At 40.3% G+C, this 26,609-nt stretch overlaps 2 protein-coding genes across 8 annotated transcripts in view; both read left to right on the forward strand.

The window, feature by feature from the left end:
* Positions 1 to 16,579, forward strand: part of ran (RAN, member RAS oncogene family) — a 47,878-nt gene extending 31,299 nt beyond the window's left edge. For 3 of the 4 annotated variants that reach the window (XM_064341941.1, XM_064341943.1, XM_064341944.1), the window contains exons 6-7: positions 15,560 to 15,730; positions 16,214 to 16,579. In XM_064341941.1, coding sequence (XP_064198011.1) covers positions 15,560 to 15,730; positions 16,214 to 16,258 — 216 coding nt within the window. In that variant the 3' untranslated portion in view covers positions 16,259 to 16,579. Of the gene's footprint in view, positions 1 to 115; positions 171 to 15,559; positions 15,731 to 16,213 lie in introns of those variants that run through there. The other variant, XM_064341945.1, reaches the window with a different exon arrangement.
* Positions 16,580 to 17,986: 1,407 nt separating this feature from the next.
* stx3b (syntaxin 3b) overlaps positions 17,987 to 26,609 on the forward strand; it is a 67,556-nt gene continuing 58,933 nt past the window's right edge. For 2 of the 4 annotated variants that reach the window (XM_064341938.1, XM_064341936.1), the window contains exon 1: positions 17,987 to 22,047. Coding sequence is in view for 3 of the 4 variants with exons in the window: in XM_064341936.1 (XP_064198006.1) it covers positions 22,018 to 22,047 (30 nt within the window). In the remaining variant the exon portion in view is untranslated. The other 2 variants (XM_064341935.1, XM_064341937.1) reach the window with 1 other exon arrangement.

Here is a 26,609-nt window from a genome sequence, read left to right on the forward strand (position 1 = left end):
GTTTTTTCCAATTATGAATATCATCTCCAAATCCGAGCTAAACGTTCCTTTAAAGATGGCGGGTCACCCCGTAATGCAACATGGCATGACAATTACAATTTCTCTATAAACACAGAAGATCTTCTTTCAAACAAAAATGAGACTCTGCGGCCTCCTACTGTCAAACTCCCGTAAGTATTTCCCTGTGGCTGGCAGAACTACATCATTATTGCATTATTGCATCAAATAAAACCCTAAAAAACTGTACCTGTTACTGTTACTGCAGTTGCACATGTTATTTGAACTGTTTTGCACATGAGATTAATTAATCAAACTTTTTTTTTATTTATTTTTTTTAAATACGTGCTGCTTTTTTAGTTTTCTATGATTTTTAACAACTTTGCTGTTACTGATCTGTGACTGGAACCTGAGTAAACACAGAACACATTTTTTAATTCTTTCATTTATTCAATAAAAAAGTTATCAAACACCCATATCTCCCATGTGAAAAATAATTACCCCTTAACCTAATTTTATTGGTAATTGGATTCAGCTGATTGAACACAGACAACACTGTTAAACCTAAATCTCACTCATTGAACCTTACCATCAGAGTGAAGTAGTCACCACAAAGGTTTGATAAGTTTTTTCAATAAATTAAAATTTTTTAAGTGTTTTTTGTTTACTAGGTTTCCTTTTGTCTAATATTGCATTTTGTCTGAAAATCTGAAATCGTTCCGTGTGACAAGTATACAATAATAGAGGAAATCAGGAAAGGGGCAAATACTTTTTCACAGCACTGGGCCTAAATATAATTAAATAAGACATACCGCACCTTGGGGGCTGTGTTAAGCAATGTTTTTATCATATGCAGGCTATTATAGTAGATTATAAAAACATAAAAATGTAAGCAGCAGACTGGACAACCAAAATGTTCCACAAGTCAATATGAATATCATATTTCAAATATTAAATAACCTTAAACATATTGTTGACAGAATGCCCTTAGGTGGAGTTTTAATGTGATGTACTATTGACAGAATCATCGACAGCGGTCAAACAATCGATCGGTGTTGTACGCTTGATGAAACCGCAATGTTAAACTCCGCCTCTTTGAAGTCACAACTGCTACTGAACTTGTTAGACTGTGGAGCAAGGATTCTATAACATAATTACAATTACCCATAAAACAATAAAATGCCAAAGCAGCCATGTAAAAGTAAATGCTGAAACTAAACACGTTAATGCACGTGAAGTATCCCCCCCCCCCCCCGAGTACTGTATAGTGCTTGCACTTCCTATCTTTCGAGTACTTGAGTCCTCAAGCACTCGTGCTAATCCCTGATGCATACACTCACATGCACAGTCATGCTACATACACGCATATGCAAATGCACTCATATACACAAACACACACACATGCTAGCGCTGTCAACATCGGTCAAAAATGACATGTGAATATTCCTTCTTAAAAAAAAAAAAAAAAAAACCAATAAGTTTGAATATATTCAAATATACAGATGGGTGAGTGACATGACTAATGCAAATTTTTCCATACAAGTGTACTGCATGATACAATTAAGCAATTAACATCCTCTGCGGCATGTATAGAAATAGTGAGCAGGACGAGTTGACCTCGATTTTGGATCAAGATATCTTCATTTAGATCTATGGGAAAGACATCAGTAAATAGGGTTGGAAATTGTGGTTGAAAGTGCACATTCTATGACCATGATGCTCATGCATTAGTGTGATATGTAAGGAAAAACAGTTCTCATGTGACTGAAAATGTCAATGCAGGACGTGATCAGACTGTGTGTTATTGACAACTACATGGATCAGGATATTATAGTAGGGTTGCAATGCCCGTAAACCCGTCAGTACAAAGACGAATGTACCTTTGCACAAAAGTGGTATGGTCAGATGAGTCATCCTATTCTCAGAGTGAGCGACTACATGTGTGGTAAATGGTGAATGGACTGCATTTATATAGCGCTTTTATCCAAAGCGCTTTACAATTGATGCCTCTCAGCAGTTAGGGGTTAGGTGTCTTGCTCAGGGGGGGGTTCGAACCGGCAACCTTCCGACTGCCAGACAACCACTCTTACCTCCTGAGCTATGTCGCTATGTGGCGTGAATCAAGAGAACAGTACAGGACTGAATGCTTGACCCATACAGTGAGGGGGTCCAGTGGCTCTGTTATGCTGTTGGGAACATTTTGCTGGCATGGTTTTGGTCCACTTGTCCCCCTAGAGGGAAGGGTCACTGCAAATTAATACAAAGTTATTTTGAGTGATCACCTTCATCCTATGAAACATTTCTATCCTGATGGGAGTGGTCTCTTCCAGGATGACAACAGGGCATGAGGGGTCACTGAATGAATCATATGCTATGGCCTTCGCAGTCACCGGATCCCCAATTGAACACCTATGGGAGATTTTGGTGTTAGACAGCGCTCTCCACCACCATCATAATCAAAACACCAAATCAGGGAACACCAAGGTCTAAAATATCATTCTTTATTATTATTATTATTATTATTATTTCTTTCATCAGTCAGTGATTCAAGGTGGACTGTCGTAACACCTACACTGTTGTAAAACATAGACTCTTTGCACTTTGATGCAAAAAAAAAACCCTGCCTCGATCGGTAAAACCATTAGAGATAGTAAAAGAAGTGGGTAGTCCCCTTCCCCAAAGGAGGGCTGAAACTGACACTACAGGCTGATGATTATAGTAACTCTGATGAAAAACACGCTTTCAACGTACAAAAATGGTCAAATACTCACACATACAAAACACTTGTCAACAAGTCATCAAATCAGATCTAGGCCTGCCATTAAAAGTATTGCTATCAAAATTGTGCCAAGTTACATGAAACAATATTGGCTATCTTAGCTCACACAAATTAAAGAAGCTGTATTCCAAAGCAATGCTACCCATTGCTTCCTAAATTGTTTCAAGCAACTTAGGACCTTATTGTGTGGATGTATAAAGTTGTTTGTGAATTTTGTCTGTTAATGTTTTTAAGGCCTGAGAGTCTGTGGTCATTGTAGTTATTTCTGTTGGGAACCTTGAAAAGTGCCAAACTCTCAGTGCAGTATATTTATTTATTGACCTTTCAGCATTATTACAGGTTCATAAAGACAGTTGTCATTAAAAACACTGAATTATTTTGCTGTTACAATAAAACATCAGTACTAAGTAGACCAAAAGTTTAAAATGTTGCAATTATCTAAGCTAAGATCTAATCCGCTGTCATTTAGGAGTCTGCACATGTAGGCGATTGGTGATCTCCTGTATCTCTCAGTTCGACATCTTGGGATGGCCAGTTTGTTGGAGTTCCTTGTCTGACGACCTGTGAGCTCCTCCCTGAGGGGGGGGTAGCCAGTCACTAAAGTTGGACTTTAGCAGCTTTCTGGCAAAGCCAAGACACAGTTGAGTGCGTCTCTCTGATAGAGTGCACAATCCGAGAGTGCAGAGAGCCTCTGGGTACCCTGAGTACCTGTGGCCAAGTATGATTTTACAAGCCCGTTTCTGCGTGCTTTCCAGCCTTTTAGCCTGGTCTGTAGTCAGGGAACTATGCCAGACGGGGACTGCATACTCCAGCATGGAAACCAATTCTGGGTCACGGACACCAAATTTCTTCAGGCAACGCAGAGCAAAAAGCTTCCTGTTCGCGGAGGTCAGCATTAGAGCCCGACCGATATATCGGTATGGCCGATATATCGGCCATTATTTGACTTTTTTGACGACATCGGGATCGGCAGTTATGCAGCCGATGTGTCCCGATTTTTAAATAAGTATAATAAACAAAAAAAACATTGATTATTTATCTGTACTTGTCTGTTCGAATGTTGTAATTGCTGTTTACTAGAATTATCCAGTAGAGGGAGCTCTAATACAAGTGTGAACTGCAGCAGCTGACACGCTACTTCTGTAATAAGACGTTTGTCACTCGTGCCTCATCCAATATTCTCCACTGCAAGACTTGTCTGCACAGATTCGATTGCCACAATAAAGGTATGTATATTTAGTGAAAGTTTTTAATTAAATGCGTTTATACAACAACTATGTTTATCAATCCTCATTATCAAGCGAGCGAGCTAGCTAACATATTTGGTTCACTTTAGCAAGCTAGCTGGCTAGCAAGCCTTTATGAAGTGGCAGTGAGCACATAAGCAGCGTAGGATCTACATTTCCAGAGGACATCGCTGTATTCTCAAATAAATAACCAGCCAAAATAAAATGGTGATTGAATGCATCACACATTTGTTTTTTTATCTGAGATGATATTAGCTACTATATGATGCTGTGTCGATAGCCAACACGTTATTGCAAGCGAGTGTGTCATCTAGTCACGCGTCATCGTAGCAAGCTAACCAGACAGTAAAAACGCTGATAAAACACTTCTAACGTGGATCATTTTAAGCCATGTTATCTAGCTTTGTCGTGATAACATGAGAGAAGGATTGCTGTTGGAGAAGTGAATCAACCAACCGTTAGCGCGGGTAACCTGCACGAAAGCGCATTGTAGTTTTTTTCACGTATTTCATCCAGTCAATTTAATTTAATCTAACGTTACACTTGATTCACTCATTAGCTCCGCTAGATAATGTCTTACTCTTTGAGATCATGTAGTAGAAATAAAATAAGAAAATATAATTCATTTAACTTACTGAGAATATATAATAAGAAATAATGAGGCTGTGTCAATAGCTAATGTGTTATTGCGAGCGAGTGTGTCATCTAGTCACGCGTCAGAGCGCATTGTAGTTATTTTCACCACCAAATTCTTATGGACAGGGAAGCTTGCTAGATAAAGTCTTACTCTTTGAGATCATGTAGTAGGAATAAAATAAGAAAATATAATTAATTTACTGAGAATAGATACTAAGAAATAATAACAAATTAATAACAACAACAACAATAATAATATTTATACAAAAACATGTTTGAAACTAGCTGGAAAAGAAAGGAGTAAAAGCAAGGTGTGGAGTTATTTTGTTTTCACACGCTTAAAGATGGTGTTAATATATATATATTTAATTTAATATCATCTTTTACATTTTTTTATCTAAAAAGTTCTTTGTGTGTTTATTTTTATTTTTATTTGTTTGCTTAAGTTAAATGTTCTTAAATATAGAAACTTTAATAAAATATACGTTTTTCAAATTGATTTGAAAATGTTGCACTTTTTTGACAAAATATCGGTCAAAACATCGGTAATCGGTGGGCTAGGACTCTCCAAAATCGGGATCGGCATCGGACCCAAAAATCTGGCATCGGTCGGGCTCTAGTCAGCATGTGGTCCACCTGACTATCCCAATGCAAATTACTCTGGATGGTGACCCCCAAGACCTTGACAGTGTCACAGACTTCCAGGATGTTCTGGTCAATGGAGAGAGTCGGCAGGGCGGGTGGATGCCTCATGTGGGTGACATGTAAAACTTTACATTTCTTTGGGTTGAGTTTCATTTTGTGTTCCTCTACCCAGATATCAAGACCATTCAGGGTCTGTTGGAGGGTACAGGGTAGTTGGAGCTTCCATGTCTGGGCCAGAGTCATGTCATCCACATATTTCCAGTGGTCTATTCTGTCCTGGAGGGCACTGTTAATCAGTGTTAGAAAGACTACAGGCCCTAATACGGTTCCCTGTGCAACTCTGCACGTGGGGTATTCCCAATCAGAAAGATGTCCCTGGTAGCACACTTTTTGACAGGGGTCAGTCATGAAGCTGCAGATCCATGGGATCAGGCCCGGTCTCACTCCAAGGTCAAGGAGGCACTGTACTGCCATTGTGTGATCTACAGCATCAAAGGCCTTGGCAAAATCAGTTGTAATTAGTGTGCACACTGAGCCTGGATTATCACAGGCCTTGTACGCAGAGTCCATCAAACTGACTAGATAGTGTGTTGTAGAACGATTCAGTCGGCTGCCAAACTGCATGGGATCTTGATTTGGTGTGATGTCATTCAGGATCCAATGCGCAGCAAACTGTTCGCATAGTTTAGAGAGCTGAGCTGTTAATGAGATCGGCCTCAGTTCATCAATGTTTGGTGGGGAAGATTTTGGTATGGGGACAACAGTAGCCTCTTTCCATTGTCTAGGGACGACCCCTTCATCAAACAAACTGTTAATGATATCACAGATAGGAATGCTGATCTTGCATGCAAACTCCTTCAATATTCTTGGGGGAATCATATCTGGGCCAGGGGATTTGTGGCAGTTGATCTGCTATACACATCCCACACTGGAATAGTGGGCAATGGGGGGGATGGCAGGAAAGGAGGTAGAGCTGAACGTTCGAAAGGCGGAAGCGACTGGGACACTTTAACAAACTTTGTGTTGATTGCATTAGCAATTGTCACAAAGTCCTGGGGATTGATTCCAGGGACATTGATTCGGTCCACCTTTTTTGCCCATCGATTTAACTCTATTGTACCAAGCTCTAGGATTCGCTTTTTCCATGCCTTCCACTTTGGATTTGTAGAATTATTTGTTTCCCGCATATATTTCCTTTTGGACCTTATTTCTGTAGAACCTTGCCAGGGCACATGATTTTCCAGTCTTGAAAGCTTTTTGTCTCTGGTGGATCAAATGCTTGATCTTGGAGGTGATCCATGGTTTGTCTGAAGGATAGATTTTCACTGTCTTCATAGGGAAATGTCTATCAATTTCAGGCAGAATGGTATTGTAGAAGGCATTGGCTTTTTCATTAGTGCTGGTTGCTTCATTCACCTCCTGCCATAGATGAGTGGGAATCCACCTGCCAAACTCACTCAAGCCAGGCTCCCTTATAGGTCGTACTACCCGTTTAGTGTACTGGGGAGCTCTTGATTGTGCTTTAGGGCTCCAGAGGACACAATTGTGGTCACTTGAGCTAACAGGAGGGAGAATCTCAGGCTTCAGGTACAATGATTTCATGTTAGTGATAATCATGTCAAGGTATGGGGCATGCTGCCCCACCAAGCCGTAACTTGGTGGGATGGCATGCCTGCTATCCAAATTTTATAATCCAATAACTCTCCACAACAAGTCTAACAACTGCTAATGCTGCAGTGTCGATATCGCTAAAATCCCCCTTTGATCAACCAATCTGCGCTTTGTACACAGGCTGGCAAAAGTCATTATTCATTATTAATTTGGTTTTTCCATTTAACTGTAAGCGCTTTCACAAGCTTTTGAAAACGCGCATTTCTATGAACATAAATAGAATGTCATTTTCAAAGTGTTTTTTAAATTTATTTATTTATTTTTAACCCCTTCGCGCACATGTCAAATCTGGCCAATCCTTGCCCATTTAGGGGGTACCCTATTTAAAACTTTATAACTTCAGATGTGAGCATCGCATGGACTTGAAAAATGACCTAAATGAAACAAGACATTTGCATCATTTAGATTATTTTTCATTCATAATTTAGGAAGAACTAAAGTGCCACAAATGAAATTGTCTAGGCAAAAAAGCAACAATGATTTTGCTCTTTTTTAGTTTACAATGAAATATTGAGAGATCCAATTTATAAAACGGGTTAAACTATACATGTCCTGGATCAAAAACTCCTTGACCACAAGTGAGTAAAATCTACGTAAGCAGTGTACCCAGTGTCTGCAAATCTATCCAAAATGTCTAAATTATGCATTGCTGTAAATCACAATATAATCATGTATTTCACTACAAATCAACTGTTTCGACTCAAACTCATGTTTTAAATTACAAAATTTCTGTCAGTACAGTGGTACAAAATATCTCTGGATCCAGAAACGTATCCAAAATCTCTCCAAAGAGATTTTTATTTTTTTTGTCCATTATAAAGCATATAAATGTGCCATAACAGTGCGGTACAGTTCCTAAATGTGTAATCATTAACTCTTGTATGTTTCTGTACTATACAGTATGTAATATTTTCTTGTTTGGGGATGGGACGACATTAAATCAATATTCAACCGTCAACCACATTTTGGCGATGTTCCAGCTTTCTGGTGCATGAAAGACAAACACTACTGAGCTACCAACGAACGCTTATGTTACTATAAAATATTCTCATTATAAAATACCACTCACATATTTAAAGACACTCAATTTCAAAAATAACATGTATAACTGAAATATTTTGAGCAGTAATGCTTACATTGCGATGATGAAATATTATCTGTGTTCAGTAAATAGAGACGGAGAATCAATACAGTCATCCTCCGCTTCTGACTGACTCCAGAAAACTGTCAGCTAGGTCTATCAACAAACATATGGCTTAGCTATGCTCTGAAAGATTTTCCAAGAAATGACGAAAATCATCAATAACGTTTTTCTGGGTGCCATGTCTTTTACTGCTACCACAGAGTGAATGCGCAAGGCGGCGATGATGACAGAACTTTTGGTTACGCTGGGCTATAAAGAGCTATTCCAAATGTAAAATGTGTTATACATCGTTACAAAGCTTATACTATCACCGACTGAATAAATTGTCAATCAAGCCAGATTGTACTATAAAGGGCGACAACGCCGTAAACATGTAGTTTTACGCTCAGCCATTTTGAAAGGTACCCAGGCGTTGCAAATGCGCATGTATTTCACAAACGGATTGTCCAAGACAATATATGACCACTCAGTCTCAAAAGGGACATCTGTATGTGTAAAACCAATGGTAAGGTATATTTATTCCATATTTAGTCACAGATATTGACAGTAGAATGACATGGGAAAAATTTCTTGTTTATTTAGTTATTCAGCGTTTTCACTGCTGTATTGGCATATCTTAGGGCTATTGTTAGGTTTATCTTGTTGCTATGACGGAATACAAATTTTTAGTTGTGAAAGAATATTTTTATGAATGCCCAGAGAGACCAGTGTGTCATGGGTGTGGGATGTAGTTCCAGATCAGCCTGCAGGGAGGGGGTTGCTTGTTAAATGAATGACCTATGCAACAATGGTGGTGCTGCAAAACTCTGTATACAGCATAGTTGTCCTGTATTGTCTACTAATGCATCTAGAACACAGAGTTTGTGTTTTCAACTCATAACTTGGTTGCAGCAGCAATGAATGTCTGAGTTGACCAATCTCGTCATGGTCATGGTCACTAGGGGATTGCACCAACAAGTTAAAAAAAGCAACTTCTTACCTTACAAACAACAAAAAATGATCTCAATTAGACATTCCAGTGCCGAGTAAATGACCTAACAGCAAGCTACTTCTATCCTCTCTAAGATCTACCCATCGTGAATTTTCAGAAACCCTGTATGTGTTACAGTAATCAAACAGTGTCAAGTTCTTCAAGCTCATGTACAGATAAACTTTGAACGTAGCTTATGGCTTCCTTCTAGCTGAAACTACTGCTTAGCTATTCTTCTGTGTACTTACATTCACTTTGTGTTCACGCAAAGTGCATACTTGCTTGGAGCTTTGTTTATAGGCAAATGCTTTGCATAAAAGACACTGCAGTAGTGATAAAGGGAACTATATTATTATAAATCGTATATTTTATGTTTTTGTCATTTTCCTCCTTGTGAGCTCTCACTTTGTGATCAGGTTTACCGCTGACAAGACTGATTTACAGCAGTCTGGCAGCTGATTGCAGGTCTGAGCACACAGCAAGGTAAAACCAAGTGGTTTGTTTCTCAGGGAAATTAGTTTGTGTATTAACTAACCACTATGAACGAACTTTGTACATAGAAGCTCTCCAAAAGGACAGTATTTGACTGAAATTCAAGGCTTATTCGAAAAGAGAATGGGTAAATAAAGAATATTTGTTTTGTGGAGTTTCAGAGGATAGCACTTTCAATGGAATTGGCATCTGGAAGTGGAATATGGCTGGGAAAAAAGATATACACAATATTCCAATTTGGAGAGGTTTGGTGCCATTTGGAGATTTGCCCACCTTTGGGGAAAACGCATGTCAAATTTTACTGCTTTGTTCATCCCACTCCGAACTTGTATACATCCCGGGGTACGATTGGAAAAAGAAATCTGGTTTTCGTTATCACAAGTACATATAATCACTACGGAATAAAGAAATGAAAAAACAATTTTTGGATTTTTTTGTTTTTCAGATTATACACTCACCGGCCACTTCATTAGGTGACAGGAGTGGCACCCGGTGTGGTCTTCTGCTGCTGTAGCCCATCTGCTTCAAGGTTTGACGTGGTGTGCGTTCAGAGATGCTCTTCTGCATACCTCGGTTGTAACGAGTGGTTATTTGAGTTACTGTTGCCTTTCTATCAGCTCATACCAGTCTGGCCATTCTCCTCTGACCTCTGCCATCAACAAGGCATTTTTGCCCAGAGAACTGCCGCTTACTGGATATTTTCTCTTTTTCAGACCATTCTCTGTAAACCCTAGAGATGGTTGTGCGTGAAAATCCCAGTAGATCAGCAGTTTCTGAAATACTCAAACCAGCCTGTCTGGCACCAACAACAATGGCATGTTCAGAGTCACTTAAATAACCTTTCTTCCCCATTCTGATGCTTGGTTTGAACTTCAGCAGATTGTCTTGACCATATCTACATGCCTAAATGCATTGAGTTGCTGCCACGTGATTGGCTGATTATATATTTGCGTTAACGGGTGCAGTTTGCAGTTGAACAGGTGTACCTAATGTAGTGGCCGGTGAGTGTATATGTCCCGTATGTTTACGGAGTGATAGGATCAGGATCATTTCAGGCTTAGAACCATGTCTGTACTGTATGTAATATAATTTAGGAGATAATGGGGTTTATTTAAGACGGGGGATTCTTATAAAAAGCCCTGTGTTTTAAGTGGGGTTTTAAGGGGCTAATTTGTCACCCGTTTGTATATGACAATTTTTTTCATTTTGAATTATGTTAGACGTTGATGGACTGTGTTATCATATGTTATGTCCACAAGACGGCAACCTAATTCAGCAAGTACATTTTATTTGAATACAGTCATGAATTCAGTCAAGCTGGAGGGGGGAATTTAATAAACATTTGAGATGGCTTGTAAGGTCTGCATATAGTACACTTTTATAAATAAAATTGAAGCACACGAAAAACCCAAAAAAAAAGACATACAGCACCAAATAGAATTCCATTGAACGGAGCCCTAACGTAAACAAATCACCCCCTTCAAATCGAGCAGTAAGTAACGTAACCGACTAGTAGGCGCAGTAGGCTGCAATCAGAGACTGTAAAAAATATGGACAAAGCTACTGTGACGTCATCCATTGACTCTCCGTGGGTCTCTAAAACACGTTTTGAAGCTCAATGGCGGGCGCAGCCATGTTGTCGATTTGGAGCCAAAACCATAAGTTAAGCAGTTCTGTGATTTTTACAATGTGATTGACAGTCCGGTGCGGAAAAGCCCATCAACCTGAACGAACGATTGCAGAACGAACTTGAGGCTAGCTGTGACTGTCTGCCGTTATGTTTTAAAATATATTATCAAATGTTTACGGAGTTTAATTTCCATCCGTGACTGTACTGTGTCATGTAATCACGTTATATGTATGACATTAATAATACAATTATGTTCCGTTATCTTCAATTTATGTTTCTCAGCAAAACGAATATGCTTAGCTAGCATATCAGCTTGCCAATGAGCTAGGTAGGCTATCCGTGGTTAGCTCATGCATTAGCAATATGAACCACAGGGGAAGAACATCGACTACACTGATGGTCAATCAATCAGAGATGTGTAGGCTACTGGTGATTTGACTAGGCTAATTTTCATATAACTGTCTGGTAGACCTGCTGTTAACCGAGCAAGTTATCGTCATAGGTTTTCGCCACAGTCAGTTAATGAGCCAGTAACTGCTCCATCGCCGTTTGTGGTGTTCACTTGCTGGGTGATGCTAGCTGACTGATCGTTCGCAAGTCACTTTTTACCGAATAAAAATTAACACTGTCAGCGGTGATTGAACAAATCTACCAAGTATTTTAATAACTGATCTGCAGGTGTGTAAATATGACAACGCACTCTGTACAGCAAGATTTCCATCTGGTGCATGAAGACAAAAATAATGTACATTGAATTTCTAATTATTATTAGGCTATTTTTTTTTTTCTTGTAGATCATCAAAACCAATGGAGAAAAGCCAATATAAGCAAGGAGCCCCCAGGACCAATTCTGAGAACCACTGTCTTAAATGCTCTTGTCGGTCTCTTAAATGCTAAAAACATGTTCCTTTCTAAATGCCAATCTTACAAAGATGGTTAATTTCGTTAAATTCTGTGTGTGAGATTTCATCGTGTGTTGTATGTTATCCAGCAAATAAACCTAAGACTCTTAATTTGCTTCGTGAAACTGAAAATTTTGCAGTGTTTATCCCAAAATCGCGATTATAGTAGCTTTGTCACATGCATGAAGCATGGCCCAGGTAGACATTTACGGAATGTACACGACTGACAAGCCGTCAAACACGTTTGAAAAATTGCATATTTGCCGGTTAGGGTTAGCTAGGTTGTCAAATGGCTTGGTAGCTGAAGTTGCGAACTGTTTTAGCATAAGCTACTGGACTACCAAATATAGCAAGCTGATTATGCTTTCTGCCAACTAATTATTTGGTTAAATAGGCTAAAGGAAATAGCAAAAATGACTCGGCTATCGAAAAACTTCAGAGGAGGATTATTTTATTGTCGTCTAGTGCAGCTGTAAATAGCACACGCCATAATGAAATCACTACGAAATGGGATGCCAGCATTTTCTGACTTCGCACAGGTGGACCATAGTCGGAGCCGCAATGTCAAGGCCAAGAGGCGCCACCTCCCACCCAGTGACCATAGACTGTAGCCCCTACTGTAGCTTAGTCCTCCGCAGTTATCAGGAAGTGACGCAAACTGTACCTCATTGGTCCCAACAGTGCCCAAATGACACAATAAATCATGAAATCGACCCATGGACAGTCATAAGACGAATAAAATACACATATTGTGACTATTTGTTCTCATGAGAAAAAATTATTGACTTTGTATTTTAACCGCATTTGTACCGTAGACTTACGTGGAAACCGGATATGAAAACACCTATACTGGAGCCACTACGGTAGTGGCGCTAGTGAGCAACCAGGAACAACAAGACCAGGAAATGAGCTTCAAAAACGAAGTCTGGTTTTGGCCGCTTGATTGCAATCAGACGATTTGATGGCTAGCACTGGTACAGCGAGTTCTGAGTTACAGACTGACAGTTTCGCTTGTATGACGAATGTACGCAGACTACGCACTACGCAGAGTTCTGTAGACGAGTCCGAATATTTCTCGTTCAGTAACGTTAGTGTCAGTGAACTGTCTGAAACGATGGATATCCGCGGATTTTTAAATAAAATATCGAGGCAGGTTGTTGAGGAGATTCAGGAGAATAATGAGATTGACAATGTAACTAACGGTACAGCGGATGTTGAGAGCCAGTCAGCAGCTCAGCCAGAGAGTGCAGAGCAGCTAGCTTCAGGTTTGTGCAGGGCAGCACGATACTGGCTATACATGCAGCTAATTGTGATGAACTAAAATTAGGCTATTAGCGAGCTAAAATCGGATTTAGGAGTGTAACGTCAGCAAAATAATTATTCATGATGCCAGCTCAGTAACGTTAGTATGGCTAACGTTAGCTAACAACGTTAGCTAGCTAGTTAACGTAACTGGCTGGCTAAGCCTGCTAACGTTGTTAGCTATGTATTATTTATAACTTGCCTGCCCAGTGCCTTGTCAGTTTACATGCTAGTATGAAAGATTAAAAAAAAGAAAAGCCATTACATATCATCAGTCACAGCTGCATAGGATAAGCAGCTATGTAGTTAGCTATAATGGCTAGTATTTTGTTTATTAATTTAGTTTAGCTAAGCGCGTGCCAAACTAAAACTCCCCTTGGGGCTAAGCCCCTGATGTCTTTGAATCCTAGGAACGCCCCTGGAAATGTCTCTAAAGAATTTTGATACTGAAGGATAATTTACAATAAATTACTATTAAAAACTGAAAAGTACTTTCTTGCACCTTTTGGAGAGGGACCTAAGACCATTATAGTTTTAATTTTATCCTCCCAAAGCACTAGAACTCCCTAAAAGCAAGCATGGAAAATGAAAAAGGTTAAACTAACTAAACTGGTTAAACATTTTAATCCAATGTCAAGCCTGCAGGTTTTTTGCCGAAAACACCAGGTTGCCCACTTATGAAGGGGCCGGTGCTGATATCTTTTTATTCACTATATACCCAGTGGAGGAAAAGATGTGTTCCAATCGCACCAAGGAACCGGAGATAGAAGTTCCGTGTCGGTCAAGTAGCATTACATTACAGGCATTTGGCAGACGCTCTTAGCCAGAGCGACGTTCAACAAAGTGTATAACCTTAACCAGGAACAAGTATGACGAAACCCCTAGAGAGAAGTACCGGTCCAAGTGCAGGGAACAACCGCATAGTTCAACTTGGACCCTGTAGGTTAAACTGATCAACACTAACACAAACAAGAACAGCAACAATGCAGTCTATGCAAGAATACAAGTAGTAGTTAAGACAGTTAATGCACCTAAGTCACCTACGAAACAGCTGCCTAGTTACAACCCTAAGCTTACAGTCATTTACAGGGGGGTAGGGAGGGATGGGGAGAGGTGCAGCCTGAAGAGGTGAGTCTTCAGTCGTCGTTTGAAATGGGTCAGTGTCTCAGCTGTTCTAACCTCCACAGGGAGGTCATTCCACCATCGTGGGGCCAGAACAGACAGGAGACGTGTTCTGGAAGTGCAGGTGCGAAGAGGGGGAGGTGCTAGGCGTCCTGAGGTAGCAGAACGGAGGGATCTGGCTGGCATGTAGGGTTTGAATATCTGGTGGAGGTATGCTGGGGCTGATCGCTTGACAGCCAGTGGAGGGTAGTGAGGAGGGGAGTGACGTGGGAGTGTCTGGGTAGGTTGAAGACCAGACGAGCCGCAGCATTCTGAATGAGTTGCAGGGGTCTGGTGGCAGATGCCGGTAGTCCAGCCAGAAGAGAGTTGCAGTAGTCCAGGCGGGATAGAACCATTGCTTGGACCAGGAACTGGGTTGAGTAGGTGGTGAGAAAGGGGCGGATTCTGCGGATGTTATACAGGAAAAAGTACAGTAGCGGCATATAGCAGCTATACACATGACACAGCAACTTGTTTTTAAGTTCAACAGAGGTGTAAAATGCATGATTTATTTTTTGGTTTAACACAACTCAAGTTGAAAGGAAGACAACTACACTAGACATGCTGCATTTTTTGGTTTCACATTCTAATGTTAATTTTCACACTCAAATGTCTTTAAAAAAAAAAAAAAAAAAATCGCATTTGAACATCGGACTATCGTTTGATAGCCCTAATATGCACATGCGCACACGAGCATGCACGCACATACGCACCCCACCCATCCTGCTTCGACCCCCTAGCTAGTCTGTCTATTGGATTGTTAGAATTTTAATGATTTTATTTGTACCGTGGTGAATGTATGTACTAATTGGAGAGAACTGAGGAAAAACAAATGATGACTTCCCTGTGACATTCTCTGCTTTTCAGTGGTTCATTTTTTATCAATGACAACTAATAGTGGGTGGAGATCTATGAACATTTGATTGCCCAGGCAACCAGGCATGTCAGTTAGGAACTGTCTTTCCTCTGCTTCGCCCTCTCAGTACTACGACATCTCTGCCAAGAGCAACTACAACTTTGAGAAGCCTTTCCTGTGGTTGGCACGGAAACTGATAGGAGACCCCAACCTGGAATTTGTTGCCATGCCCGCCCTTGCCCCCCCAGAGGTCGCCATGGACCCCTCCCTCGCAGCACAGTACGAGCACGACCTCAAAGTGAGTCCCAGTGCTACTGTTGGCACAGAGCAACACTCAAACCCCAATTCTACACAGCTTATTAACAATATGCTACACACAAACCCTAGTGAATCTCAGCTAATTAACACTGTGCTACGCACAAACCTTAATGCAACTCAGCTAATAAACTAATATTGATATACACACAAACCCTACTGCCAGGCTGCCCAACCCTGTTCCTGGAGATTTGCAGTGCTGTAGGTTTTCACTCAAACTAACAAAGCATTGAACATATAGAGATCTCATTCAGCTGCTAATTATTAGAATCAGGTGTGCCAAATTAGGGTTGAATTGAGCGTACAGGATGGTAGATCTTCAGGAACAGGGTTGGGAAACCCTGCCCTAATGCATCGGTTTGCATGCATTTGGCTGCCAAGTCACCTTTAAACATTTTGTATCTCAGTGGGACTGGCTACTTAAAGGTTAAAATATAAGTGATACAGTATCGGCCATTGTTGACAGATGGCGTCAGAAACGGCACTGCCAGATGAAGACGATGACCTCTAACCTGTGACCCTCTGACCTCTCTCCCAGCGGTGTCTGTGGTTGACCATGAACCTTTTACTGTAAAATCCCATTGCAGATAATTTTTTGCCTTTTTTTTTCTCTCTTTGTTTCTGTTTTTCAATCTGATATAAAATGTCCTGGTATTGACACATTTCAGTGTAGATGTACATCCCAACTGCACAGTGCAACAATGGGGCTGCAGACTGTGGCACCAAATCAGTCCTGCAGCTTAGACAGTGTCATACAATAATGACACAGAAATACAACTGAAAATGGAAGCACTTTGAAAATGACTTTGAATAAAAACTGACTCAATTCAAACTTTGTTGACCCTTTTTAATGAATATGTTTGACAGAATTGTGTATGTAAATGGGTACATTCAGTGCACAGTCTCAGTGCTTGCATGGTTGCCAACACCTTTGAGATAAAATTTTTTTGTGTGGATGGGGGTGGGGGGGCTAAACTACCTGCTCCAATTTCTCCTGCCTGAGGATGCTGGTGGTGGTATGCAGTTTCATTGAGGAGCCACCAGGGGTTACTTATGCATCATAAAGGTAATGGAAGTCTGTGTCGAATGGGGTTGTGTTATTCTGGTCATCAAGCATGATGTTGAGGTATAGGTAGGGCCGCCAGTTTGACTCCCCTTGTTTTCTCGCATGGTACTGGTACTTCAGTCCTCCGCCAGCTAGAGGTTGCAGTAGCCTCTTTGTCAAGCCCCTTCTCAAACAGTTCCATTTGCACTCAATCTAAGTTAATAAAGTAATTGTCACTAATTAACCACAGACAATGCTTGACAGCAGCGTTTACAAGTCAGGCACGTTAAATTCAGTTCGTACTACCGTGGACAAGCTGCGGTATTTTTAAATGTACAGGGGCATGATAGCTTTTGTTGAAATCATTTGAAATGCCCACATTAAGTTATATAATATTTGACTTGCACAAGAAAATTAAGTAAATAAAATTAATAATTCAAATAATTAACTAATGGTCTTCAATCAAGACCTTAAGTAGAATCGGGTGTTTTAGTGCTGGGCTAAAACAAAAACCTGCACCAACACTGGCCCTTTTCGGATAAGATTGGACACCCCTGCTTTATATGGATGCATTTTTATTGTACTGCAGTGATACTCAATTCTGGTCCTGGAGAGCCACAGTGTGCTGTTTTTTTTTGTTTGTTTTTTTCTTGAGATCAGTAACCGATTCTGACCCAAGAAACTAGGTGACCTGAGTTCACTGTAATCTGCTTTAACTGATCAATTGCTATACATTACATTACATTCATTTGGCAGATGCTTTTATCCAAAGCGACGTACAAAAAAGTGCATTTCATGATCGTAGACAACTGCTGAACACGCGTTCAGTAAGGTACAATTACTTATTTTGTACAGCTATTTCTAGCCGAGAACAATGAACACTATTCTGGTCTAACATCTGCAAAGCCAACTAGGCAGAAGAATGAGCTACAGTATTAGGACAAATACAAATTACCAAGAAGTGCAGGGATGGGGCAACATGTAACAAGTGACAGGAAAAAGGGTTTTAAAAAAAAAAAAATTTATTTTATTATACAGCGTGGTGGTGGTTAGTCTAGGTATAGTCTGAAGAGATGAGTCTTCAGGCCACGGCGGAAGATGGATAGTGAGGGGGAGGTTCGGAGAGGGACAAGGGGTTCGTTCCACCACTGGGGAGCTAGTGTGGAGAAGCTCTGTGATCCCTTTGGGCGGGTGGGAGGGGTTACAAGGTGCCCTGCTGCCGCAGAGCGGAGTGGTCGAGCAGGCACATAGAATTGAGTCATGTCCTGCAAGTAGATGGGGGCTGTCCTGTTGGCGGCAGTGTAGGCAAGGGTCAGGGTGACGTGGGAGAATTTGGGGAGGTTGTAGATGAGTCTGGCAGCGGCATTCTGAATCATCTGTAGTGGCTGTATGGCACAAGCTGGCAGGTTTGCAAGGAGAGAGTTGCAGTAATCAAGGCGAGAGGTCACCGTAGCCTGGACGAGCAGCTGGGTGGAGTGCGTCGTCAGGTATGGTCGAATCCTCCTGATGTTGTACAGGAGGAATCTGCAGGACCATGATGTTGCCTTGATGTGCTCCTTGAGGTCCAGTTGGTCATCCAGGACCACCCCCAAGCTCTTGGCAGAGTGAGAGGCAGTCACTGTGGTGCCATCAACCGTGATTGAGAGTTCACGAAGCAAGGAGGTCTTGCACGGGAAGAAGAGCAGCTCAGTTTTGTTGAGGTTGAGCTTCAGATGGTGGCTGGCCATCCAGGTGGAGATGTCAGCCAGGCAGGAAGAGATCTTATCATTGACCTATGTGGCCGAGGGGTGGAAAGAAGAGAAGAGTTGTGTGTCATCTGCATAACAATGATAGGAAAAGCCATGTGAATTAATGACTGAACCAAGAGATCTGGTGTATAAGGAGAACAGCAGAGGACCCAGTACAGATCCCTGCGGCACTCCCGTAACAAGTGGATGAGAAGCAGAGGCAGACCCCTTCCAGGTGACCTGGTAGGTCCTATCTGCAAGATAGGAAGCGAACCAAGACAGGGCAGTCCCGGCAATTCCCACCCCAGCCAAGGTGGAGAGGAGTATTTTATGGTTGACCGTGTCAAAAGCTGCAGACAGGTCAAGAAGGAATAGCTATACTACTGCAAGTGCTGAGTTACAACGAAAACCAGCAGATCCTGAGGCTCTTCAGGACCAGGAGGGTATTTCACAAAGCAGGAATAACTGCGCTGAGTAAAATCTGGAACAGAAGTTTTCTTTTTACTTCAGGTCATATTTTACTTCTAGATATGGGAGGGTTCCAGATAGATCTGTAATCCTGTGCCCCAGAGTGAGGACCACATGGTTTTCATGGCATTTAAACTTTCGTCCAAGTTCACTTTCCTATGGAGGATGAAAAAATGTAAAATAAATGACTCATTAAATGAATGAATAAACATAAATGCAAGAAAAATGTTTAAAAAATGAATGTACACATAAATAAAATAATAGATAAAAACTGGCATAAATGGTTATTTCTTCATTTTTCATTTCCGTATATCTTGATTCATTTCTGTATATATTTCCCTATTTATTTTTTGATTCATTATTTCTGCACAGTGCTGTGCAAAAGTCTTAGCCACCCTAGATTTTTTAATATATAGTATATATTTGGTTTTAGATGTTTATTTTTTGTTTTCTGCATTAGTGTGTCAGTAGAAAAGAGCAAATTTGAGATTTCCAAACATGAATTTTCCAAAAAATTACATTTTACAGATACATTTTTGTATTTTGTTAAAGTAATATTTGAAGTAATATACTACTTGTCAGATAAAAACTTGATCAAGGGTCTCTGGGATCACCTGGAGAGCCAGAAGCAAGCGAAACAGCCAAAATCTGCAGAAGAACTGTGGCAAGTTCTCCAAAATGCTTGGAACAACCTACCAGCCGATTTTCTTATAAAACTGCTGGACAGTGTACCTAATAGAATTGATGTAGTTTTAAAGGCGAAGGGTGGTCACACCAAACATTGATTTTATTTAGTTTTTAACTATTTACTGCTCTTTATATTATTTTCTCGATATTTATAACCTTTCATTTCATTATTTTTGAAAGCATCTTAGCTATACAGCATTTTTCTTTACAGGTGCCCACGACTTTTGCACAGTACTGTACTTCTGTATTTCTCCATCTATGTGTTAATGAGGGGGCTGTTAATCAAAGAATGTCATGGTGTCACCTTATTCCCATTGGTTGATATCAGAGTGCGTAGATCGAAAGTGCCTTGCTTCAACACCGGTTGCTTTTACTAGGTTTATCTTGGTAGGACAGAATGCAACATGGATTTTTTTAGGTGGTTTCATCGGAGCTTGAGCTTTGTAATTTTGGGTAAAACACCCTCTCTTTGTCTTCAATGAAGTGCAGACACACCCCTGGCAGGTTAAATATAACACCAGTCACACCCCGTTCGTCACCAGTCATAGGTAGCGACTTTCATGATCTGTACAGTATGTCTCAATGTCATTTTCAGTGTAAAATATAGTTATGAAGCTTTTAAACATAAAATGACAAAGTAAGAACTTTGTGTCGTTTGAAGGCCAGCCAGCTTGTCACCTGTCACATGACATCAGTTGCTTTCGCAGCTATAAGCTAATGTATTAGGTATTTGGTTTCATCTTATTTCACTCTAAAAAACTTGTTTTAATATCAGTCAGATTAAAAATATAATTTCAAATGCGAGTCCTGATTATTTACTCTTTTGTGTGAAAATTTGTTCTAGTTAGCTGCATCACAGAGGTTGACCTGGTAGTGTTCCACAATTTGGAGGAAGCGGCTCATTGCCCGAATGTTTCGCTCCAAAATTCAGATTATGCCAGATCAGTTGGATGCCCTTTCTCACACACTACCCGTGGAAGCTATGTAGACTTATTTATTCTCTGACTGCACAACACTGCGACTATGGGGTTGGTGAGAGAAGACTTCACCTTGAAATGGCAGAGCATGGCATAAAGTCTGAGTCTGAAATATTGGGGCAACAGACCGTTAATCAGATATATCTGAACTGCGCACTATCACTCTGCGCTTGCCTGCATCAACCTCTCCCACTCTGGGCTTCATTGCTAAGCCTGAATGTAAAAGCAGCTGCTCATCATATGGCCAAAGAAACACAAAAATAAATATATACAAAAATAAATGAATCAAGAAAAAAAAAGAATCAAGAAATATATAAACAATATATGCAGAAATGAATGAATTTAGAAATAAATTCACAAATACCCATTTATGTCAGATTTAATCTATTTTTGTGTACATTTTTCCTGGTTTTTGCATTTATTTTTTTTAATCAAGTCCTTTTTTAATGTAATTTTGGCATTTTTGTTCCTCCATGCTTTTCTTCCCCGTATTAGATCAACTAATTGTTTGTAAATGTCTCAATTAGAAACTAATTTGTATTAATGGTCACTTCACTGGCGTTGGACTTCCTATGGGGACCCTTCGATAATAACTATTGAAGTAGAAGTTTAAATCCCTGCCGGCCACATCGTGGAGGCAAACCGGTGGCATTAATTATAGGGGCTGCGGTGTGCTACGACTTTGGTTATTCTAGGCCGAGTGCAGGATCTGACAACCCTTGTACGGAGAGCAATAGTGCGCAGGTTTAATTCTTTGTCGGTGATAAACTGATTGCTCAGAGTAGTTAATTATTACAGTGTGAGAATTGCCACGTGGTTTTTTTACACGTCATTAGTTTCTGAACAACCAGGGACGAACGAGAAGATGTAAAAAATATGTGACTATAGCTAAACACAAGCACCGTTAGGAAAGGTTAAGCGCTACCTGTCTAAAAGCCATGCGTCCCCTTTAAGTGCTCAGTAGGTCGGTGAACACAGGTATTTTACTAATAAGGGCGTGGCGGTACCTCCCTCGGGTACGATAAGGTTGCGGGAGAGCACTACTGGGCATGCGTGGATGGCATTTTACTGCGATTACACTGTGAAAGAATCGGAGAGGGGGAATTACTTAACAGAACTGCAATACCTCTGAAATGATAGTCTCAGTAGAAGTACTGATTTCAAACGTAGTTGCCATATTGAATGGATTTTAGCTTGTGGAGCAGACGTTTTAAACATAAATTCACTAGTGAATCGATCGTTTAATCATAGTAAGGTCTCGCATGCGTTTCGCGCAAATTTCGAATAGAAGGCTACCACTGCGTATTTTTGTTTTAATTCATTTAAAATAAATAATAATTTTCAGTTAAAAAAAAACACTTTGAAAATGAAAGATCGACTGGAACAACTCAAAGCGGTAAGCAAGTCTTTTCGAAGATGGAGAAATGAAAGATTTTACCAACCCACGGCATATTCGCCGTGCGCGTGATGAACGTGTGGTCCATCTTTATGGCGAAATACTGTAGCCTACAAAAAATACAGCAAGACTCGTCATAAATCGGTTTTAGCCGTTTTAGTTTGCGTTGGTTGAATAAAATGTTTTGAGGACTATTTTAATATTTTTGTGGGGGGTGGTTAGTTAGGGAACTACCTACTTTCACTAAAGCGTACAGGCATTTACAGTGATTGCCGTACTGGGAATATGGAAACTGATTTGTGTGTCATTGTGAGATTTTGGTTAGTTTTATTCGCAAGTGTGCTGTCCCAAATTGAGCCCGTTTGAAGCCTGCCTAACGCCTCAGGGTGATGAACGAACGATGCAGGGTTGTGAGTCCCGCTTGTAAAAGTAGTATACTTTGCTGTGCTCTCTGTGGTAAGGCAGGGGTTCCCAAACTCGGTCCAGGCCATGGGCCCGCCTGTTTATGCTGGTTATCGTTCCAACCAGTCGCAATCCCAAAATTTTAACAAGCTGTTATTTTTCCTTAGATGCTTTTCACTTTTAGATGGATTATTTACACTCTTAAACCACATTATGTCCAAAATAGCTATGCTTGCCGTAAACAATAAAATACCAATGTTCATATTGTGCTTATTGTGTTATATTGCAAACAACTGAATAAAAGAGGTAAAACTTAAAATTAAACGCTGAGTGGGACACCTGGCCACTTAAACTAACCATCTGGAAGATAATGAAGGATTCAAAGACAGAAAGTTGTCAAACCTGCATTGTCTTGAGTTTAAGGGAAAGATTATGAAATTAAACGCATGTTTGTTGTAATTAGGGGCCTAGTGATTTTCCTTTTTCATCTGATCAAAAAAGACATCTCTTTAATTGTTTGCAATGTAGCACAATGTCAACATTGTAATTTTTATTCCACAAGGAGTGCAAAGTTATTTCAGTCATAATATGGCTTAAGAGGGTAAACAATCTCTCTAAACATGAAAAGCACATAATACATTTTAAAAAGTTGTTAAAATTATGGGATTGCGATTGGGGTTGGAACGAAAACTAGCATACATGGGCCCCCAGGACCGAGTTTGGGAACCACTGGTTTAAGGTTGTTGTTGTTTGTATGGGTTTTATTTATTTACTTACTTAACTGCTTATTTGGTCTATGCGTTCAGACTGTGCTTTCAATTGGAACAGTTCTCATTTTGCAGATTGGAGTGGTCGAGGCGCTTAGATCAATATAGTGCTTGTATAAGTGTGCATGCGACCTGCTGCTCGCGCTCTTCCCATTTGTCTCCCCCGTCTGTAGTCTACTTGTTGTCAGCTGTTCGTGTCCTCTTTCATGATAATGAGCTGTTCTGTGGCGAGCGCGGACGAGGGGGAGACTCCTGGTGGGTGGTGGTACTCAGGTGATCAGGTAAACAAAACGGTTTGGGTTGCCTCTCCCATTCCATTGCTTCCGCAGGACAGCCATTTTAAACAGGTTTGTTTGTCCTATTGCATTTGTTTAAGGTCTTTTACCTGATTTTTGACATGTTCAAATACTGGATACTGAATCTTATTGAAATAATAGTAGTTTCTATTCCAGAACTGTGTTTATACAGTACATCTTTTAGGTGGAATTTGTGGCTGCTTGGGCCTTGAGTTGCTTACCTCAAAATGCGCATTTCACAATTTCAGTAATGTCAACATTTGTAAGCCATTTCTATAAGTCATATAGCAGTCTCAAGCTCATTAACTGGATGAGGACTGGGGTCAGTGTAGGGGAATTTCATTGAATATATTTTTATTGCATCCTGGCGTTTCCCACTGAGCAAAATTGCATCCATTCTATGTACATGGAACGTCACGCGAGTAGCCAGAATTAAAGTTTATACGTCGTTGTCTCTCATACATACAGATGTATGCCTCGCTCATAATTGTGATTTAGGTTGAGTTAAAAGACATCGTTTGACATTGAACAATATTTTAGTGGTCTTCGTCAAGACTGGCAGATACACCATCTCATGTGATGTCCATTGGGCATTGACAGGAGGGCCAAGAACAATGAACCGACTTAATCTGCTCCTTTGCTCAGTGTGCTGTGTTACAATATGTTAAAAAATATCAGTATAAATATAAAGTGTTCTCTGGTTAAGAGGTAGCTATTGATACACCCAAGTACTTTAAGGATTTGTTGTCTTGGAGACAGGTTGCCGTTGACAATACATTTGATCCAGTGTCATTCTGAAAGGTGCGGTTACAGTGCATCAATGTGAGGTGAAGGTAGCAGAACCATGAGCTTTAAATATGCCTTCAACTTTGAGATGGGCTGTCAGCAGAGTGTTTTTATTCAGATTGCAGTGCTCGTTTTGCATGGGCGCTTGTGCACGGCTGAGACTGGTTATGTCAGCTGTCTGTTTTACATTCACTGTGGCTGTAGGGCTGAGAGCTGCCCTGTGGCTTCACCCTTCCCCTGCCCTTTCTCCCTCCCTCTCACTCCCTCTGTAATGTTTAACTAGCTGGCGTGGCTGTATTGTACAGCTGCTTTGTGCTTTTGAAAAGTGGGAGGGGTCTGGTCAGCTGATCTACGCCCTGATCAGATCACAAGCTGTTTAACCCCTTTGCGCACATGTCAAATCTGGCCTATCCTTGCCCATTTAGGGGGTACCCTATTTAAAGCTTTATAACTCCAGATGTCATATATCCAGAATCTCTCCAAAAATGAATAAAATGCTTTTTGTGCATTATAAAGCCTATACATGTGCCCTTTATGATGGTTTATGGTGAAACATTGATATCAGATTTAAAAAATGAGGCAAGAACATCATACTGTGGTACAGTACCTAAATGTGTAATCATTAACTCGTATTTTTTCTGTACTCTACTATATGCAATGTTTTTTTGTATGCGAATGGGACGACATTAAAACAATATCCAACCGTCCACCATGTTTTGGCAATATTCCAGTTGAGGTCATATCCAGTACATACATTAAACACAAACTACAAGCAAACCAACGAACGCTTACATTACAGCGTGAAATATCCTCATTCTAAAATACCACTAACCTATTTAAAGACGCTCAGTTTCAAAAATAACATATATAACCAAAACATTTTCAGTTGTAACATTTACATTTGGATGATTTCAACAGAATTTGGTTGCAGGAGCACAGAATTTCTGAACTGAGGATGAATTGCCGGCATGCCAACCACTTGGGGCTTTGTGCTAAGAGGTTAAGTTTCATTGCAGATGGGCAGAGGGACACATGGGCTGAGAGAGAGAAAGAAACAGCAAATGCCCAAACGGTAGCTGAACGGGAGTCCTTCTGTATGTGGTCAGATTTGACCTGCCCTTCTACACCTCAAGCAGGATGGGTTAGACAGGTAGACAGTTGGACATGGCTTATTTATTGCCACAATGCACTGCTCAGAGGGGAACTGCAAAGCACAAAGCCAACTGGGGAAGCAGCAATTCCCTGGTCCCAGGAAAGGGTCAGTTAAAAGAAACTACCAGAAAACAGTTGATGTACTGTTCAACCTTTTAAGAACATTTAATCTGCCCCCTGCCCCTCCCCCCTCCATAAACATCAATTTACTTCTGGATTTTATTTAAATCTTCTTGGATTACTTTAGTAGATTCCAAACTGTTAGCTTGGCCTCCCAGTTTTGTATCATCTGCAAATTTGTCTCATGTGGTACCTTATCAAATGCCTTTTGAAAATCTAAGTAGATGATATCATATCATAATTAGGATGTTGCTATTTTCAAGAAATACTTCCAACATGTCTCTAATGATAGATTCCAGTATTTTACACATGATACAAGTTAAACTGACAGGCCTGTAGTTTCCTGGATCAGTACGGTTCCCTTTCTTATATATTGGTATTATATTACATTGCTTCCAGTCCTCAGGTATTTCTCCAGTTTAAGGACTGTATAAAATACCTGCCAGTGGTTTGAAAATTCTCAGCTAACTATTTTAGTACTCTTGGGTATATGCCATCAGGGCCTGCTGCTTTATTTGTCTGTATATATATTCACACAATGCTTAATATCATATCTGTTGGTATTAAGCATTGTGTGAATATAATGTGCATATATTCATTTAATAACAAGAACAACAACATTGAAGCTCTGCACTTAAAAAAAAAAAAAGTAAAAAAAGAGGCACTTTTTTTACTTTTACTTTAGTTTTAAATTGCAATTGCAAAATACCATTGGCGGTGAAAAAAATAACTACATCTGTGTAGGCTCATGCATCATATGCCTTTTTTTTGGCAGCAATAAATAAATTAAAGTGACTCAAATTATGGACGTCCATCAATCAAAGTTTATCCTCTTTTACCGAGCTATTGATGTTTTCTGTGTTTGGGGCTGCAATCGTTGTCATTTCCCTGTTTTCCGATCACAACCACAGGATCTGAATCTGTGCTCTCCACTAGCGTGGAGTGTCACTAAAGACAAGTTTAAAGCCGCAATGAGTAAACACAGTTTGTATGCAGCGCAAGGTTTGGCAGTGGTCCGATTTCAGCCGAGTTCTTCTTA

Source organism: Anguilla rostrata, chromosome 7 (assembly GCF_018555375.3).
Source record: "Anguilla rostrata isolate EN2019 chromosome 7, ASM1855537v3, whole genome shotgun sequence".
Taxonomy (NCBI): Eukaryota; Metazoa; Chordata; class Actinopteri; order Anguilliformes; family Anguillidae; genus Anguilla; species Anguilla rostrata.